The sequence below is a fragment of the Tachyglossus aculeatus genome, chromosome 10 (genome assembly GCF_015852505.1).
Source record: "Tachyglossus aculeatus isolate mTacAcu1 chromosome 10, mTacAcu1.pri, whole genome shotgun sequence".
In the NCBI taxonomy this organism is placed as follows: domain Eukaryota; kingdom Metazoa; phylum Chordata; class Mammalia; order Monotremata; family Tachyglossidae; genus Tachyglossus; species Tachyglossus aculeatus.
In genome coordinates, this window is record NC_052075.1 from 56,835,845 (window position 1) to 56,856,191 (window position 20,347).

Here is a 20,347-nt window from a genome sequence, read left to right on the forward strand (position 1 = left end):
ATGAATGACCGTCTCTAGATGTTGCCGACTTGGACTTCCCAAGCGCTTAGTCCAGTGCTCTGCACACAGTGAGTGCTCAATAAATACGATCGAACGAATGAATGACCGTCTCTAGATGTTGCCGACTTGGACTTCCCAAGCGCTTAGTCCAGTGCTCTGCACACAGTGAGCGCTCAATAAATACGATTGAATGAATGACCGTCTCTAGATGTTGCCGACTTGGACTTCCCAAGCGCTTAGTCCAGTGCTCTGCACACAGTGAGCGCTCAATAAATACGACCGAACGAATGAGTGACCGTCTCCAGATGTTGCCGACTTGGACTTCCCAAGCGCTTAGTCCAGTGCTCTGCGCACAGTGAGCGCTCAATTGATACGACTGAGTGAGCTAGCTTACTAAGCAGGGTAGATGTAAAAGGATATGTGCAGAAAACGAGATTCCTGATGGGCTGCGTGTTGCCGAGCGAAGAAGGCTGTTGTCTTCATCCCCAGGTGAGGCCCAGAGAAGTGAAGTGACTTGCCCAGGGCCACACAGCGGACAGGTGGCCGAGCCGGGATTAGAACCCACAACCTTCCGACTCCCAGGGCCGGGCTCGGTCCAAAGGTGGCCGGGTGCCCGCTGTGCCCCCCGAGGTGCCCGGTTTGAACTCATTCACCGGGGGCCCAGGACCGGGGTCTCCCCGGGCGCTGTCGGGGGGTCTTCGGTGGACTTCTGGAAGTTGGGGTTCACGACGGTGGTGACGGCACTCCTGTACAGGGGGTTGGTTCCCCGCTGAGGAACAGAGAGAGCGGGGGGTTTCGGGGTCAGCCAGGGTGGGATCCCAATGTTGGGTCAGGACCGCCTCTAGATGTTGCCAACTTGGACTTCCCAAGCGCTTAGTACAGTGCTCTGCACACAGGAAGCGCTCAATAAATACGATTGACTGAATGGGAGCCGATGGGGGAAGGGGTCCGGACCGATGGAGGAGGGCAGGGGATGGGAAACGTCCCTGAGTGATCGTTACCCTGTCAATCAATCAATCAATTGTATTTATTGAGCGCTTACTGTGTGCAGAGCACTGGACTAAGCGCTTGGGAAGTCCAAGTTGGCAACATACAGAGACGGTCCCTACCCAACAGTGGGCTCACAGTCTAAAACCTGTATATATTTTTGTACATATTTGTTACTCTATTTTACTTGTACATATCTATTCTATTTATTTTATTTTGTTTGTATGTTTGGTTTTGTTCTCTGTCTCCCCCTTTTAGACTGTGAGCCCACTGTTGGGTAGGGACTGTCTCTAGATGTTGCCAACTTGGACTTCCCAAGCGCTTAGTACAGTGCTCTGCACACAGTAAGCGCTCAATAAATACGATTGATGATGATGATAAAACCTCTCCCAAGCGCTTAGTACAGTGCTCTGCACACAGTAAGCACTCAATAAGTACGATTGAATGAATACAGTGCTCTGCACACAGTAAGCGCTCAATAAATAGGATTGAATGAATCATAATCATAATAATAATGATGATGGTATTTGTTAAGCACTTACTAGGTGCCAAGCGCTGTTTTAAGCGCTGGGGGGGATTTAAGGTGATTAGGTTGTCCCACCTGGGGCTTACAGTCTTCATCCCCATTTTCCAGATGAGGTCACTGAGGCACAGAGAAGTTAAGAGACTTGCCCAAAGTCACACAGCAGACAAGTGGCAGGGCTGGGATTTGAATGAATAATAATCAATCAATCAATCGTATTTATTGAGCACTTACTGTGTGCAGAGCACTGTACTAAGCGCTTGGGAAGTACAAGTTGGCAACATAATAATAATAATGATGGTATTTGTTAGGTGCTTACTAGGTGCCAAGCGCTGTTTTAAGCGCTGGGGGGGATATAAGGTGATTAGGTTGTCCCACCTGGGGCTCACAGTCTTCATCCCCATTTTCCAGATGAGGTCACTGAGGCACAGAGAAGTTAAGAGACTTGCCCAAAGTCACAGAGCAGACAAGTGGCAGAGCCGGGATTTGAACCCATGAACTCTGACTCCATAGCCTGTGCTCTTTCCACTGAGCCACGCTGCTTCTCTGATTTTCTAGACTGTGAGCCCATTGTTGGGTAGGGATCGTCTCCATATGTTGCCAACTTGTACTTCCCAAGGGCTTAGTACAGTGCTCTGCACACAGTAAGTGCTCAATAAATACGATTGAATGAATGAATGAATACTAATAATAATGATGGCATTTGTTAAGCACTTACTATGTGCCAAGCACTGTTCTAAGCACTGGGGCGGGGGGAATACAACAGCGCCTTGCACATTAAGAGAAGCAGCGTGGCTTAGTGGAAAGAGCCCGGGCTTTGGAGTCAGAGGTCATGGGTTCAAATCCCGGCTCCGCCACTCGTCAGCTGTGTGACTTTGGGTGAGTCACTTCACTTCTCTGGGCCTCAGTTCCCTCATCTGTCAAATGGGGGTGAAGACTAGGAGCCCCCCGGGGGACAACCTGATCACCTTGTAACCTCCCCGGCGCTTAGAAAAGTGCTTTGCACATAGTAAGCACTGAATAAATGCCATTATTATATTAATAAATGCCATTTTAAAAAAAGGTGATCAGGTTGTCCCACATTGTGCTCACAGTCTTCATCCATTAAAAAAAAAAAAAGGTAATCAGGTTGTCCCACGTGGGGCTCACAGCCTTCATCCCCATTTTCCAGATGAGGTCACCGAGGCCCAGAGAAGTGAAGTGACTTGTCCAAAGTCGCACAGCTGACGAGTGGCGGAGCCGGGATTAGAACCCATGACCTCTGGCTCCCAAGCCCGGGCTCTTTCCACTGAGCCCCGCTGCTTCTCCTATGGGAAGGGAGGGGAGGGGATGGGATATGAGGTGGGAAGGGAGGGGATGGGATATGGGGTGGGAAGGGAGGGCGGGGGGCGAGGCCCACCTGGCTCCACCTGCACTGCTGCTGTTCCTTCTGGAAGCGCTTGAACTCTCTGCGGTCGTAGAAGTTGACGGAGAGGCGGTAGGCCACCACCAGTGCCAGCCCCACCGCCACGATGCCTCCCAAGCAGCCCACCACGATGTCTACGGTCCGATCCCGGCCGGCTGCGGGGAGGGCAGGGGTGCTGACATGGGAAAGGGCTCCGGGGCACTTGATCCCCTCGCCCCCTCCGACCTCACCTGCCTGCTCTCCTACTCCAACCGGGCCCGCACGCTTCGCCCCTTCGATGCCAACCTTCTAACGCCACCGAGCCCTCGCCCACGTCCCGCCTCTGGCCTGGCACGCCCTCCCTCCTCCTCTGAGCCAGATAATTCCTCTCCCCCCCACTTCAAAGCCTTACTGGAGGCCCATCTCTTCCAAGAAGCTTTCCCTGACAGCGCCCTCCTCTCCTTTTCTAATAATAATAATAAATTCCTCTCCCCCCCACTTCAAAGCCTTACTGAAGGCCCATGTTTTCCAAGAAGCCTTCCCTGACAGCACCCTCCTCTCTTCTTCTAATAATAAAATTCCTCTCCCCACCCCTTCAAAGCCTTACTGAAGGCCCATCTCTTCCAAGAAGCCTTCCCTGACAGCACCCTCCTCTCCTCTTCTAATAATAATAAATTCCTCTCCCCCCCCCCGCTTCAAAGCCTTACTGAAGGCCCATCTCTTCCAAGAAGCCTTCCCTGACAGTGCCCGCCTCTCCTTTTCTAATAATAATAATAAAATTCCTCTCCCCCCCACTTCAAAGCCTTACTGAAGGCCCATCTCTTCCAAGAAGCCTTCCCTGACAGTGCCCTCCTCTCCTCTTCTAATAATAATAAATTCCTCTCCCCCAAGCTTCAAAGCCTTTCTGAAGGCCCACCTCTTCCAAGAAGCCTTCCCTGACACTGCCCTCCTCTCCTCTCCTTTTCTAGTAATAATAATAAAATTCCTCTCCCACCACTTCAAAGCCTTACTGAAGGCCCATCTCTTCCAAGAAGCCTTCCCTGACAGCACCCTCCTCTCCTCTTCTAATAATAATAAATTCCTCTCCCCCCCCCTCCGCTTCAAAGCCTTACTGAAGGCCCATCTCTTCCAAGAAGCTTTCCCTGACAGTGCCCTCCTCTCCTTTTCTAATAATAATAATAATAATAATAATAAAATTCCTCTCCCCTCCACTTCAAAGCCTTACTGAAGGCCCATCTTTTCCAAGAAGCCTTCCCTGACAGTGCCCTCCTCTCCTTTTCTAATAATAATAATAAAATTCCTCTCCTCCCAACTTCAAAGCCCTACTGAAGGCCCAGCTCTTCCAAGAAGCCTTCCCTGACAGCGCCCTCCTCTCCTCTCCTAATAATAATAATAAAATTCCTTTCCCCCCCACTTCAAAGCCTTACTGAAGGCCCATCTCTTCCAAGAAGCCTTCCCTGACAGCGCCCTCCTCTCCTCTTCTAATAATAATAATAAAATTCCTCCTTCAAAGCCTTACTGAAGGCCCATCTCTTCCAAGAAGCCTTCCCTGACAGCACGCTCCTCTCCTCTTCTAATAATAATGATGGCATTTATTAAGCACTTACTATGTGCAAAGCACTGTTCAAAGCTCTTCTTCCACTCCCTTCTACGTCACTCTTACTTGCTCCTTTATTCATTCTCCCTCCCATTCCCATAGCACATATGTATCGATCTCTATAGATCTGTAACTTATTTATTTATTTATACTGGGGGAGGGACTGTCTCTATAAGTTGCCAAATTGTTCTTTCCAAACGCATAGTACAGTGCTCTGCACAACTGTTTCGTTGTCTGTCTCCCCCTTCTAGACTGTGAGTCCGTTGTGGGGTAGGGACCATCTCTATATGTTGCTGATTTGTACTTCCCAAGCCCGTAGTACAGTGCTCTGCACACAGTAAGCGCTCAATAAATACGATTGAATGAATATTAGCGTCTATCACCCGCTTCTAGACCGTGAGCTTCTTATGGGCAAGAATGTGGCTGTTTGTTGGTGTGCCGTACTCTCCCAAGTGCTTACTACAGTGCTTTGCACGTGGTAAGCACTCAGTGGCTCAGTGGAAAGAGCCCAGGCTTTGGAGTCAGAGGTCATGGGTTCAAATCCCTGCTCCGCCAACTGTCCGCTGGGTGAGTTTGGGCAAGTCACTTCACTTCTCTGGGCCTCAGTTACCTCATCCGTAAAATGGGGATTAAAATTGTGTGAGCCCCCCATGGAACAACCTGATCACCTTATAATAATAATAATGGCATTTATTAAGCACTTACTATGTGCAAAGCACCGTTCTAAGCGCTGGGGAGGTTACAAGGTGATCAGGTTGTCCCTCGTGGGGCTCCCAGTCTTCATCCCCATTTTACAGATGAGGCCCAGTGAAGTGACTTGCCCAAAGTCACACAGCAGACAACTGGCAGAGCTGGGATTTGAACGCATAATAATAATAACGATTGCATTTATTAGGCGCTTACTATGTGCAAAGCACTGTTCTAAGCGCTGGGGAGGTTACGAGGTGATCAGGTTGTCCCAGGTGGGGCTCACAGTCTTAATCCCCATTTTGCAGATGAGGTAACTGAGGCACAGAGAAGTGAAGCGACTTGCCCAAAGTCACACAGCTGACAATTGGCAGAGCTGGGATGTGAACCCATGACCTCTGACTCCAAAGCCCGGGCTCTTTCCACCTCCCCAGCGCTTAGAACAGTGCTTGGCACGTAGTAAGAGCTTAACAAATACCAACATTATTATTATTATTAATGAATGTGATTGAATGACCGAATGGCCTCGGGGTCCCCGCGCCCGGGCCTCCCTCCCTCCCTGCCCCCCTGGGTGCCCGGGGGGGTTCGACTGACCGTCGGGCAACCTGACCAGCAGCCGGATGGGCCCCCGGCCCTCCTCTCCCTCCACGCGGAAGAAGAGCAGGCGGTTGTGTCCGTCGTCGTGGTCGTCGGCGGGCTCCTGGCACCAACCGTCCTGCCGGAGGTCGTCGGAGCGCGGGGGGCTCAGGGTGACGCTCACGTTGGGGCAGGCCAGGCTGCAGTTGGCGCTCAGCGGACCCCTTCCGAACGCCCCGCAATCGGCGCAGTCCCTGCCGGGCCCAGAGACCGCGTCACCACCCGTTGGGAAGGCCGGATCCCAGATCCCCGGGGGAAAGGCTGGATCTGGGGGAGGCCGGAATACCGGGGGGAGCCCGGATCCACCTGTCCATATGTTTTGTTTTGTCATCTGTCTCCCCCTTCTAGCCAGTGAGCCCACTGTTGGGTAGGGACCGTCTCTATATGTTGCCAACTTGGACTTCCCAAGCAGTTAGTCCAGTGCTCTGCACACAGTAAGCGCTCAATAAATACGATTGAATGAATGAATGAATCCAAGAAGAGGCCTTCCTGCCCTTTTCCCCTTCCCGCCCTTTTCCCTTCTAGCCTGTGAGCCCGTTGTTGGGTAGGGGCCGTCTCTATATGTTGCCGACTTGTACTTCCCAAGCGCTTATTACAGTGCTCTGCACACAGTAAGCGCTCAATAAATACGATGGAATGAATGAATGAATCCAAGAAGAGGCCTTCCCGCCCTTTTCCCCTTCCCGTCCCCCGGGGGCTGGTGTCCTCCGGCTCCTACCGTGAGGACCCCAGACCCCTGCCCTCCTCCCCTGGACCTCCAGCTCCTTAGAAAAGCAGCGTGGCTCAGTGGAAAGAGCCCGGGCTTTGGAGTCAGAGGTCATGGGTTCAAATCCCGGCTCCGCCACTTGTCAGCTGGGTGACTTTGGGCAACTTCTCCGGGCCTCGGTTACCTCAACTGTCAAATGGGGATGAAGACTGGGAGCCCCCCGTGGGACAACCTGATCACCTTGTAACCTCCCCAGCGCTTAGAACGGTGCTTGGCACATAATAAGCGCTTAATTATTATACTCGCCCGTTCCCCGGGCACTCACCGGAACCTCTCGCAGAGGGTGCGGCAGCCCGGGCAGCGCTCGCAGAGGTGCCCGAAGTGCCCGGCCTCGCATACGCACTGGTTGCACCTGCAGTGTCCGTGGCCGCTGCACAGCTGCCCGTCGGGGCCGGCGCAGGCCGCGGTGTCCAGGCTGCACTGGCAGGCGCTGCCCGTGTAGTTGGCCCGGCAGATGCAGCGGCCGCACTGGCAGCGGCCGAAGCCTGGGGCGACAGGAGGGCGGCCTGCTCGGCCGGGTCCGGTCCACCTAGTCGGGGTCACCCGCCACCCCCCCGCCGTGGTCCCCCCTCCGGGTACCTGCGCACAGACGTCCCTCGTGCCGCTCGCAGCTCTCGTCGTGGCACTGGCAGAACTGCCCCCACGCCTGGCCGTGGCAGTGGCAGCGGCCGCACTGGCAGTGCCCCTGCCCGCTGCACACCGGGCCGGTCCCATTGGGGCCCCGGCAGCCCGCGTCCGGCTCCGACAGGCCGCCGCCGCACTCGCACTGCGGACCCAGGCGGCCCGAGTAGCAGCTGAGGAAGGGATGGGGCACGTCGGACCCCGTCTGCCCTCCAGGGAGCCCGGCGGGGGCCGGGGGGTGGGATAGCTGGGGTTCTGAGGGTCGGGGTCAGTGGTGAGAGGGGTCAGAGGATTGGGAGTTCAGGGGCCGGGATATCTGGGGTACGGAGGGTGAGGGTCAGGGGTCAGTGGTGTGAGGGGTCAGAGGATTGGGAGTTCAGGGGCTGGGATATCTGGGATTCAGAGGGTGAAGGTTGGGGGTCAGGGGTGAGAGAGGTCAGAGGATTGGGAGTTCAGGGGTCGGGATATCTGGGATTCAGAGGGTGAGGGTCGGGGGTCAGGGGTGAGAGAGGTCAGATGATTGGGCGTTCAGAGGCTGGGATATTTGGGGTTCTGAGGGTGAGGGTCAGGGGTCAGTGGTGAGAGGGGTCAGAGGATTGGGAGTTCAGGGGTTGGGATATCCGGGATTCAGAGGGTGAGGGTCGGGGGTCAGTGGTGAGAGGAGTCAGAGGATTGGGAGTTCAGGGGTTGGGATATCTGGGGTTCTGAGGGTGAGGGTCAGGGGTCAGTGGTGAGAGGGGTCAGAGGATTGGGAGTTCAGGGGTTGGGATATCCGAGATTCAGAGGGTGAGGGTCGGGGGTCAGTGGTGAGAGGAGTCAGAGGATTGGGAGTTCAGGGGTTGGGATATCTGGGGTTCTGAGGGTGAGGGTCAGGGGTCAGTGGTGAGAGGGGTCAGAGGATTGGGAGTTCAGGGGTTGGGATATCCGAGATTCAGAGGGTGAGGGTTGGGGGTCAGTGGTGAGAGGGATCAGAGGATTGGGAGTTCAGGGGTCGGGATATCCGGGATTCAGAGGGTGAGGGTCGGGGGTCAGTGGTGAGAGGGGTCAGAGGATTGGGAGTTCAGGGGTCGGGATGTCCGGGGTTCTGAGGGTGAGGGTCAGGGGTCAGTGGTGAGAGGGGTCAGAGGATTGGGAGTTCAGGGGTCGGGATATCTGGGGTTCTGAGGGTGAGGGTCAGGGGTCAGTGGTGAGAGAGGTCAGAGGATTGGGAGTTCAGGGGTCGGGATATCTGGGGTTCTGAGGGTGAGGGTCAGGGGGTTGGGGGTCAGTGGTGAGGGGGTTCATTCATTCATTCAATCGTATTTATTGAGCGCTTACTGTGTGCAGAGCACTGTACTAAGTGCTTGGGAAGTACAAGTTGGCAACATATAGAGATGGTCCCTACCCGACAGCGGGCTCAGAGGATTGGGAGTTCAGGGGTCAGGATAGCCGGGGTTCTGAGGGTGCGGGTCGGGGGTCAGGGGTCAGTGGTGAGAGGGGTCAGAGGATTGGGAGTTCAGGGGTCTGGATATCCGGGATTCAGAGAGTGAGGGTCAGGGGTCAGGGGTGAGAGGGGTCAGTGGATTGGGAGTTCAGGGGTCGGGATATCCGGGATTCAGAAGGTGAGGGTCAGGGCTTTGGGGGTCAGGAGGGTGGGAGATCATGGGTTGGGGGGGTTCAATGATTGGGATATCTGGGGTTTAGAGGGTGAGAGTCGGGGGTCAGGAAGGTGGGGGGTTCAGAGGGTTGGGAGTTTGGGGGTCTGCATATCTGGGGTTCAGAGGGTGAGGGTTCAAAGGTCAAGAGGGTGGGAGATCAGGGGAAGAGGGTGGTTCGGGGTTTGGGATATTCAGGGTTCAGAGAGTGAGGGTCGGGGGTCAGAGGTCATGAAGATAAGGGGGCATCACTAGAGAAGCAGCCTTGCTCAGTGGAAAGAGCATGGGCTTTGGCGTCAGAGGTCCTGGGTTCAAATCCCAGCTCCGCCACTTGTCAACTGTGTGACTTTGGGCGAGTCACTTCACTTCTCTGTGCCTCAGTTACCTCATCTGTAAAACGGGGATGAAGACTGTGAGCCCCCCCGTGGGACAACAGGACAGTAAGCGCTCAATCAATACTATTGAACGAATGAGGGTGGGGGTTCAGGGGTCAGAAGGGCGGGAGACCAGGGGTGGGGATACCCGGGATTCAGAGGGTCAAGGGTTTCAGGGGTCAGGAGGGCGTTGAGGGAGAGGTCACCTGCAGACCCCACAGTGCAGGCTGCCGTTGCCCCGTCCGCAGTGCGGGGCGTTGGGTTCGGGGTCTCCGCAGGCGCAGTCGCAGACGGGCTCCAGCTCCAACTGCAGCTCCTCCACGAAGCCCAGGGCCCTTACCCGCACTGTGTGCCCGCGCTCCACGCACCCGTCCGCCCGCACCGTCACGGTGAACTGCACCTGACGGGCACACCCCCACCGAAGGCTCAGGCAGACGGACAGGCAGACGACACTGACCCCTGACCACTGACTCCCTCTGCCCCTCCGCCAAGCTCGCTCTCTTCCTCCCTTCAAGGCCCTGCTGAGAGCTCACCTCCTCCAGGAGGCCTTCCCAGACTGAGCCCCTTCCCTCCTCTCCCCCTTGGCCCCCTCTCCATCCCCCCATCTTACCTCCTTCCCTTCCCCACAGCACCTGTATAGATGTATATATGGTTGTACATATTTATTACTCTATTTATTTATTTATTTATTTATTTTACTTGTACATCTCTATCCTATTTATTTTATTTTGTTGGTATGTTTGGTTCTGTTCTCTGTCTCCCCCTTTTAGACTGTGAGCCCACTGTTGGGTAGGGACTGTCTCTATGTGTTGCCAATTTGTACTTCCCAAGCGCTTAGTACAGTGCTCTGCACATAGTAAGCGCTCAATAAATACGATTGATTGATTGATTGATTGACAGGCCGACGGGCTCCCGCCCATCCCGACCTTCCCCGCAGGCCTCTCCCCATTTCTCCCCTCTCTCCCCACGACTCGGGTCTCTCCCGCCAATTCATTCGATCGTATTGATTGAGCGCTTACTGTGTGCAGAGCACCGGACGAAGCGCTTGGGAAGGACAAGTTGGCAACACATAGAAGACTGTGTCAGCTGTGTCACACAATTGTCAGCTGTGTGACTTTGGGCAAGTCACCTCACTTCTCTGTGCCTCAGTTCCCTCATCTGGAAAATGGGGATGAAGACTGTGAGCCCCGCATGGGACAAGCTGATCACCTTGTATCCTCCCCAGCGCTTAGAACAGTGCTTTGCACATAGTAAGCGCTTAACAAATGCCATGTGCTTCCCAAGCGCTTAGTACAGTGCTCTGCACACAGTAAGCGCTCAATAAATACGATTGATTGATTGATTGTGCTTCCCAAGCGCTTAGTACAGTGCTCTGCACACAGTAAGCGCTCAATAAATACAATTGATTGATTGATTGATTATTATGGGAAGCAGCGTGGCTCAGTGGAAAGAGCCCGGGCTTTGGAGTCAGAGGTCAGGGGTTCAAATCCCGGCTCTGTCACTTGTCAGCTGGGTGACTTTGGGCAAGTCACTTCACTTCCCTGTGCCTCAGTTCCCTCATCTGTAAAATGGGGATTAAGACTGTGAGCCCCCTGTGGGACAACCTGATCACCTTGTAACCTCCCCAGTGCTTAGAACAGTGCTTTGCACATAGTAAGCGCTTAATAAATGCCATCATTATTATTATTATTATTCTCTGTGCCTCAGTTCCCTCATCTGTAAAATGGGGATTAAGACTGTGAGCCCCCCGTGGGACAAACTGATAATAATAATAATAATAATAATGGCATTTATTAAGCACTTACTATGTGCAAAGCACTGTTCTAAGCACTGGGGAGGTTACAAAGTGACCAGGTTGTCCCATGTGGGGCTCACAGTCTTAATCCCCATTTTACAGATGAGGCAACTGAGGTCCAGAGAAGTGAAGTGACTCGCCCAAAGTCACCCAGCTGACAAGTGGCGGAGCCGGGATTTGAACCCATGACCTCTGACTCCAAAGCCCGGGCTCTTTCCACTGAGCCACGCTGCTTCTGATTGCCTGAACACCTTGTAACCTCCCCAGTGCTTAGAACAGTGCTTTAATAATATTTATTGAATATTCTCCCCATGTCTCTCAGACTCTCCCCATCTCTCCGATCTCTCCCCACACCTTTCCATCTCTCCCCTCAGCTCTGGTCTGGTCTAGGCGCTTAGTCCAGTGCTCTGCACGCAGTAAGCGCTCAACAAACACAATTGAATGGCCGCCTAACTTCTCTGTGCCTCAGTTTCCTCATCTGTAAAATGGGGATTAAGATTGTGAGCCCCACGTGGGACAACCTGATCACCTTGTATCCCCCCAGCGCTTAGAACAGTGCTTTGCACAGAGTAAGCGCTTAACAAATACCAACATTATTATTATCTCTCCCATCTCTCCCCACACCTCTCCCCCTCGTCCCCCTCTCCATCCCCCCCATCTTACCTCCTTCCCTTCCCCACAGCACCTGTATAGATGTATATATGGTTGTACATATTTATTACTCTATTTATTTTACTTGTACATATCTATCCTATTTATTTTATTTTGTTGGTATGTTTGGTTTTGTTCTCTGTCTCCCCCTTTTAGACTGTGAGCCCACTGGTGGGTAGGGACCGTCTCTATGTGTTGCCAATTTGTACTTCCCAAGCGCTTAGTACAGTGCTCTGCACATAGTAAGCGCTCAATAAATACGATTGATGATGATGATGATGATGATGGTCTCTCCCCATCTCTACTTCCTCTCCGTCCTTCCCCTATTTCCTGGGTGTCTCTCATCCCTCACGGCCCTGGACTCACCGTCTGATTGATCCGGACGTTTCTACACTCTCCTCGGGTGGTCCTGGTGGCCTCCGCGCCCTCGCAGTGGGATTCGTAGGAGATGTGGACGCCGGGCGGGAGATCTAAGTGCTCCAGAGTCACGGTGGAGGACAGGTTCTAGGGGACAGAAAGGGAAAACATGAAGGTCAGGAGGAGGCATGGCCCTGCCTCCCCCCACCAGCTTTTTAATGGTATTTATTATTATTAATAATAATAATAATGGCATTTATTAAGCGCTTACTATGTGCAAAGCACCGTTCTAAGAGCTGGGGAGGTTACAAGGTGATCAGGTTGTCCCCTGGGGGGCTCACAGTCTTCATCCCCATTTTACAGATGAGGTCACTGAGGCCCAGAGAAGTCAAGTGACTTGCCCGAAGTCACCCAGCTGACAGTAAGAATAATGATGGCATTTGTTAAGCGCTTACTAGGTGCAAAGCACTGTTCCAAGCGCTGGGGAGGTTAACAAGGTGATCAGGTTGTCCCGCGGGGGGCTCACAGTTTTCATCTCCATTTTACAGATCATAATAATAATAATGGTATTTGTTAAGCATTTACTATGTGCAAAGCACTGTTCTAAGAGCTGAGGGGGATATTTTACATTTTATATTTTACATCGTCCCCATTTTACAGATGAGGTCATTGAGCCCCAGAGAGGTTAAGTGACTTGCCCAAGATGATAATCATAATTATAATTATAATCATAATGATAGCATTTATTAAGCGCTTACTATGTGCAAAGCACTGTTCTAAGCGCTGGGGATGTTAACAAGGTGATCAGGTTGTCCCGCGGCGGGCTCACAGTCTTCATCCCCATTTGACAGATGAGGGAACTGAGGCCCAAGAAGCCCAAAGTCATACAGCTGATAAGTGGCAGAGCCGGGATTTGAACCCCTGACCTCTGACTCCAAAGCCCGGGCTCTTTCCACTGAGCCACGCTGCTTCTCCAAGATGATGCCGCAGGCGAGCGGCGGAGCCTGGATTAGAACCCAGGTCCTTCTGATTCGCAGGCTCTGTGCTGTAGCCTCTAGGCCATGCTGCTTCTCCCCCATGGTCCCAATCAATCAATCAATCAATCGTATTGATCGTACTATTCTACTTATTTTGTTAATGATGTGCATCTAGCCTTATCTCGATTTATTCTGATCATCATCATCATCATCAATCGTATTTATTGAGCGCTTACTGTGTGCAGAGCACTGTACTAAGCGCTTGGGAAGTCCAAGTTGGCAACATCTAGAGACGGTCCCTACCCAACAGTGGGCTCACAGTCTAGAAGGGGGAGACAGACAACAAAACCAAACATATTAACAAAATAAAATAAATAGAATCGATATGTACAAGTAAAATAAATAGAGTAATAAATATGTACAAACATATATACATATATACAGGTCCCACCCCTCAATTCCCCAGCCCTCCCCTGCATCCCCATCCCCAGCACCCCATCAGCTCCAGACGCCACCGCTAGACGCCCCCCAGTCCGCCCCCTTCATTCATTCCTTCATTCAATCGTATTTATTGAGCGCTTACTGTGTGCAGAGCACTGGACTAAGCGCTTGGGAAGTACAAATTGGCAACATAGCGAGACGGCCCCTACCCAACAACGGGTTCGCAGTCTAAAAGGGGGAGACGGACGGCAAAACAACACATGCGGACAGGTGTCAAGTCATCAGAATCTCCCCCTTTTAGACTGTGAGCCCACTGTTGAGTAGGGACTGTCTCTATATGGTGCCAATTTGTACTTCCCAAGCGCTTAGTACAGAGCTCTGCACATAGTAAGCGCTCAATAAATACGGATGATGATCAGAATAAATCGAGATAAGGCTAGATGCACATCATTAACAAAATAGAATAGTAAATATGGACAAGTGAAATAGAGTGATAAATCTGTACAAACATATATACAGGTGGTGTCAGTCATTCATTCGATCGTACTTATTGAGCGCTTACTGTATGCAGAGCACTAAGCGCTTGGGAAGTACAAATTGGCAACATAGAGAGACGGCCCCTACCCAACAACGGGTTCGCAGTCTAGAAGGGGGAGACGGACGACAAAACAACACATGCGGACAGGTGTCAAGTCACCAGAATCTCCCCCTTTTAGACTGTGAGCCCACTGTTGGGTAGGGACTGTCTCTAGATGGTGCCAATTTGTACTTCCCAAGCGCTTAGTACAGTGCTCTGCACATAGTAAGCGCTCAATAAATACGGATGATGATCAGAATAAATCGAGATAAGGCTAGATGCACATCATTAACAAAATAAATAGAATAGTAAATATGGACAAGTGAAATAGAGTGATAAATCTGTACAAACATCTATACAGGTGGTGTCAGTCATTCATTCGATCGTATTTATTGAGTGCATACTGAAATTCCCAGCCCTCCAGCCTGCCCCCCGCAAACCACCCCTAATCCCCCCCGTCCCTTCCCCTTCACAAGCCCCCCGTGAGCCCACCTGTCCCCTCTAACCCCCTGCCCCTCACCCGAAGCCCCTTACATTGTAGGCCTTCTTGATAAGATCCACCACGTTGCTGGAATTCGCATTCAGCTCCCCGACTGCCGACTTGGGGATCAGTTTACTCAGCTCCTGGGGAGAGGGGCAGAGCCATCAGCTTGGGCAAGTCCCTTAACCTCTCTGGGGCTCGGTGACCTCGTCCGTAAAATGGGGACAATGTAAAATGTAAAATATCCCCCTCAGCGCTTAGAACAGTGCTTTGCACATAGTAAATGCTTAACAAATACCATCATCATTATTATTATTATTATTTTTATTATCTGTAAAATGGGGATGAAAACTGTGAGCTCCCCGCGGGACAACCTGATCATCTTGTTAAACTCCCCAGCGCTTAGAACAGTGCTTTGCACATAGTAAGCGCTTAATAAATGCTATCATTATTATTATTATTATTATTATTATTATTATTATTATCAGCCTCGCACTTCCCAGGCCTCCCAGCCTGGCGGCCCATACATCCGCACACGGGACCGGAGGCCGGATCCGGGTGTGGGGGGCCTGGGTCAGAGGGCAGACCCCCATCACCCCCTCCACACCCCTGGGGAGGTCAGGCCCCCCACCAAATCCTGTCCTCTGCCCCCAGGGAGCTCCCAGGACAGATGTACAAGAGATGTAAGCGCTTAGTACAGTGCTCTGCACATAGTAAGCGCTCAATAAATACGATTGATGATGATGATTGATGTACAGACAGACTGAGAAGCAGCGTGGCTCAGTGGAAAGAGCCCGGGCTTTGGAGTTGGAGGTCAATCAATCAATCAGTCATATTTATTGAGCGCTTACTGTGTGCGGAGCACGGGACTAAGCGCTTGGGAAGTACACGTTGGCAACATAAGGTCATGGGTTCAAATCCCAGCTCCGCCACTTCTCAGCTGTGTGACTTTGGGCAAGTCATTTAACTTCTCCGGGCCTCAGTTCCCTCATCTGTCAAATGGGGATGAAGACTGTGAGCTCCCCCGTGGGACACCCTGATCTCCTTGTAACCTCCCCAGCGCTTAGAACAGTGCTTTGCACATAGTAAGCGCTTAATAAATGCCATTATTATTATTATTATTATTATTACGTACAGACGGCGGAAGCTGATTCAAGGCCCTACTGAGAGCTCACCTCCTCCAGGAGGCCTTCCCAGACTGAGCCCCCTCCTTCCTCTCCCCCTCGCCCCCCTCTCCATCCCCCCGTCTCACCTCCTTCCCTACAGCACCTGTATATATGTATATATGTTTGTACGTATTTATTACTCTATTTATTTATTTATTTTACTTGTACATATCTATTCTATTTATTTTATTTTGTTAATCCGTTTGGTTTTGTTCTCTGTCTCCCCCTTCTAGACTGTGAGCCCGCTGTTGGGTAGGGACCATCTCTATATGTTGCCAACTTGTACTTCCCAAGCACTTAGTACAGTGCTCTGCGCACAGTAAGCGCTCAATAAATATGATTGATGGATTGATTGTGGACAGGGGACTTGTCCGATAACTCCCCATTATTGTGCTCTGACTGAGCCCCCTTTTTCCTCTCCTTCTCCCCATCCCCCCCTCACCCTACCTCCTTCCCCTCCCCACCGCCCCCGTATATATGTTTGTCCAGATTTATCACCCTATTTATTTTACTTGTACATATTTACTATGCTATTTATTGTGTTAATGATGTGCATCTAGCTTTAATTCTATTTGTTCTAACGATCTGACACCTGTGCACATGTTTTGTTTTGTCGTCTGTCTCCCCCTTCTAGACCGTGAGCCCGTTGTTGGGTGGGGACCGTCTCAACTTGTACTTCCCAAACGCTTAGTACAGTGCTCTGCACACAGTAAGCGCTCTATAAATACAATTGAATGAATGAATGAATGAATGCTCTCCCAAGTGCTTAATAATAATAATAATAATGGCATTTATTAAGCACTTACTATGTGCAAAGCACTGTTCTAAGTGCTGGAGCGGTTCCAAGTTGATCAGGTTGTCCCACGGGGGGCTCACAGTCTTCATCCCCATTTTACAGATGAGGTCACTGAGGCCAAGCCCACTGTTGCGTAGGGACTTTCTCTGTATGTTGCCAACTTGTACTTCCCAAGCGCTTAGTACAGTGCTCTGCACACAGTAAGCGTTCAATAAATACGATTGATTGATTGATTGATTGAAGTGACTTGGCCGAGGTCACACAGCTGACAATTGGCGGAGTCGGGATTTGAACCCATGACCTCTGACTCCCAACCTCGGGCTCTTTCCACTGAGCCACGCTGCTCAGTAAGTAGAGTGCTCTGCACACACCAAGTGCTCAATAAATGCCACTGAATATTATTATTATTATTGTGGTGTTTGTTAAGCGCTTACTATAGGCCAAGCACTGTTCTAAGCGCTGGGGGAGATACAAGGTGATCAGGTTGTCCCACGTGGGGCTCACAGGCTTCATCCCCATTTGACAGATGAGGGAACTGAGGCCCGGAGAAGTGAAGTGGCTTGCCCAAGGTCACCCAGCAGACAAGTGGGAGAGCCGGGATGAGAACCCACGTCCTCTGACTCCCAAGCCTGGGCTCTTTCCACTGAGCCACACTGCTCTGGATGCAATGGAAGTAATGGATTGACAAACCCCATCCGTCAGTCTGTCTGTATAACATCATCATCATCATCAATCGTATTTATTGAGCGCTTACTATGCGCAGAGCACTGTACTAAGCGCTTGAGAAGTACAAATTGGCAACATATAGAGACCGTCCCTACCCAACAGTGGGCTCACAGTCTAAAAGGGGGGGACACAAATTACGGTATTTGTTAAGCGCTTATCATGTGCTGGACACTGAACTAATCAATCAATCAATCAATCGTATTTATTGAGTGCTTACTATGTGCAGAGCACTGTACTAAGCGCTTGGGAAGTACAAATTGGCATCACATAGAGACAGTCCCTACCCAACAGGGGCTCACAGTCTAAAAGGGGGAGACAGAGAACAGAACTAAGCGCTGTCAGGCAGGAGGAGGCCGGAGGGGTTTGAGTAATAATAATAATAATAATAATAATGGCATTTATTAAGCGCTTACTATGTGCAAAGCACTGCTCTAAGTGCTGGGGAGGTCACGAGGCGATCAGGTGGTCCCACGGGGGGCTCCCAGTCTTCATCCCCATTTTCCAGAGGAGGGAACTGAGGCCCAGAGAAGTGAAGTGACCTGCCCAAAGTCACACAGCTGACAGTTTGAAGGGGCTGGTTGGGTTGCCCAGAAGGGGGGAAATCGAGGCAGGCTCCTTGGAAGAGGTGGCCTGGAGTTGGCCTGGCCACTGGAGGAGGGAGGGGAGGGAAGGAGGCCGGAAAAAGGGTTGGGGGCGAGGGGGAAGGGAGGGAGGGAGGGAGGGGGCTCACCTGGTACACTGGCAGGGTCGTGGCTGTGACAGCAAAAATGGGCTGGATGTTGGCATCTGACAGAACCTGGGCCACCTGCCCCACTGATGGGTAATCCTGAGGGCAAATAATAACAATAATTAATAATAATAATAATAATAATAATGGTATTGGTTAAGCACTTACTATGTGCAAAGCACTGTTCTAAGCGCTGGGGAGGTTACAAGGTGATCTGGTTGTCCCATGCGGGGCTCACGGTTTTCATCCCCATTTTCCAGATGAGGTCACTGAGGCACAGAGAATAATAATAATAATAATAATAATAATAATAATAATAATGGTATTTGTTAAGTGCTTACTATGTGCAAAGCACTGTTCTAAGCCCTGGGGAGGTTACAAGGTGATCTGGTTGTCCCATGGGGGGCTCACGGTTTTCATCCCCATTTTCCAGATGAGGTCACTGAGGCACAGAGAATAATGATAATAATAATGGCATTTATTAAGCGCTTACTATGTGCAAAGCACTGTTCTAAGCACTGGGGAGGTTACAAGGTGATCTGGTTGTCCCACGGGGGGCTCACGGTTTTCATCCCCATTTTCCAGATGAGGTCACTGAGGTGCAGAGAATAATGATAATAATAATGGCATTTATTAAGCGCTTACTATGTGCAAAGTACTGTTCTAAGCGCTGGGGAGGTTACAAGGTGATCTGGTTGCTCCACAGGGGGCTCACGGTTTTCATCCCCATTTTCCAGATGAGGTCACTGAGACACAGAGAATAATAATAATAATAATAATGGCATTTATTAAGCGCTTACTATGTGCAAAGCACTGTTCTAAGCGCTGGGGAGGTTACAAGGTGATGAGGTTGTCCCATGGGGGGCTCACAGTCTTCATCCCCATTTGACAGATGTGGGAACTGAGGCCCAGAGAAGTGAAGTGACTTGCCCAAAGTCACACAGCCGACAATTGGCAGGGTCGGGATTTGAACCCATGACCTCTGACTCCAAAACCCGGGCTCTTTCCACTGAGCCACGCTGCTTCTCAATAATAATAATGGTGGTATTTTCTAAGTGCTTACTATGTGCCAAGCACTGTTCTAAGCGCCGGGGGGGATACAAGGTGATCAAGGTTGTCCCACGTGGGGCTCACAGTCTTAGTCCCCATTTTCCAGATGAGGGAACTGAGGCCCAGAGAAGTGAAGTGACTGGCCCAAGGTCACCCAGCTGACAAGCGGTGGAGCGGAGATTCGAACCAATGACGTCTGACTCCTAAGCCCGGGCTCTTTCCACTGAGCCAAAGTGAAGCGACTGGCCCAAAGTCACCCAGCTGACAGTTGGTGGAGCGGGGATTTGAACCCATGACCTCTGACTCCAAAGCCCGGGCTCTTTCCACTGAGCCACGCTGCTTTTGGTTAAGGGGGTGAACCCAGTGGGCAGGGAGAGCCCGGGGAGGGCTGGCAGGAGAAGGCCGCTGGGGTCCGGGGAGGGGGGCTAGGGGGTGGGGTATAGATGTATATATGTTTGTACGGATTTAGTACTCTATTTTATTTGTACATATTTATTCTATTTATTTTATTTTGTTAATATGTTTTGTTTTGTTCTCTGCCTCCCCTTTCTAGACTGTGAGCCCGCTGTTGGGTAGGGACCGTCTCTAGATGTTGCCAACTTGGACTTCCCAAGCGCTTAGTCCAGTGCTCTGCACACAGTAAGCGCTCAATAAATGCGACTGAATGAAGGAATGAATGGGGTACAGTGGATGGGGAAGGGCCGGGGCCGGGGACAGCCAGGGCTGCCAGGAAGGGTGGTGGCCGGGGGCTGCAGGGGAAGAGGAGGAGGAGGGAGAGAAGGAGGGAAGGAGAGGGAAGGAGGGAGGGAGGGGGAGAGAAAGGAAACGGGGAGGGGAATAGGGAGAGAGGGAGAGAAGGAGGGAAGGGGAGAGAGATGGAGAGAGGGGGGAGAGAGAAGGCGGGAGGGACGGAGAGAAGGAGAGGAGAGAGAAGGAGGGAGGGAGAGAAGGAGGAGAGAAAGGGAAGGGGAGGGAAATAGGGAGGGGGGAAGGAGGGGAGGGGAGGAAAATAGGGAGAGAAGGAGGGAAGGGGAGAGAGAAGGAAAGAGGGGGGAGAGAGAAGCCGGGAGGGAGGGAGAGGAGAGGAGAGAGAAAGAGAAAGAGGGAGGGAGAGAAGGAGGAGAGAAAGGGAAGGGGAGGGAAATAGGGAGAGACGGAGGGAAGGAGGGAGGGGGAGAGAAAGGAAACGGGGAGGGAAATACGGAGAGAGGGAGAGAAGGAGGGGAGGGGAGGGAAATAAGGAGAGAGGGAGAGAAGGAGGGAAGGGGAGAGAGATGGGGACAGAGAAGGCGGGAGGGAGGGAGGGAAGGAGAGGAGGGGAGAGAAATAGGGAGAGAGGGAGGGAAGGAGGGAAGGGGAGAGAGATGGGGACAGAGAAGGCGGGAGGGAGGGAG

General features: G+C 51.7%; 1 protein-coding gene across 1 annotated transcript in view; it reads right to left on the bottom strand.

Moving 5' to 3' along the window:
* Nucleotides 1–573: 573 nt before the first annotated feature.
* Nucleotides 574–20,347, bottom strand: part of ITGB7 (integrin subunit beta 7) — a 41,451-nt gene continuing 21,677 nt past the window's right edge. The window contains exons 7-15 of the mRNA XM_038752921.1: nucleotides 17,907–18,002; nucleotides 14,542–14,631; nucleotides 12,022–12,159; nucleotides 9,416–9,609; nucleotides 7,160–7,374; nucleotides 6,846–7,065; nucleotides 5,773–6,008; nucleotides 2,910–3,070; nucleotides 574–769 (exon numbers count right to left, since the gene is read on the bottom strand). Of these exons, the coding sequence (XP_038608849.1) occupies nucleotides 650–769; nucleotides 2,910–3,070; nucleotides 5,773–6,008; nucleotides 6,846–7,065; nucleotides 7,160–7,374; nucleotides 9,416–9,609; nucleotides 12,022–12,159; nucleotides 14,542–14,631; nucleotides 17,907–18,002 (1,470 nt within the window). The 3' untranslated portion in view covers nucleotides 574–649. The remainder of the gene's footprint in view (nucleotides 770–2,909; nucleotides 3,071–5,772; nucleotides 6,009–6,845; nucleotides 7,066–7,159; nucleotides 7,375–9,415; nucleotides 9,610–12,021; nucleotides 12,160–14,541; nucleotides 14,632–17,906; nucleotides 18,003–20,347) is intronic.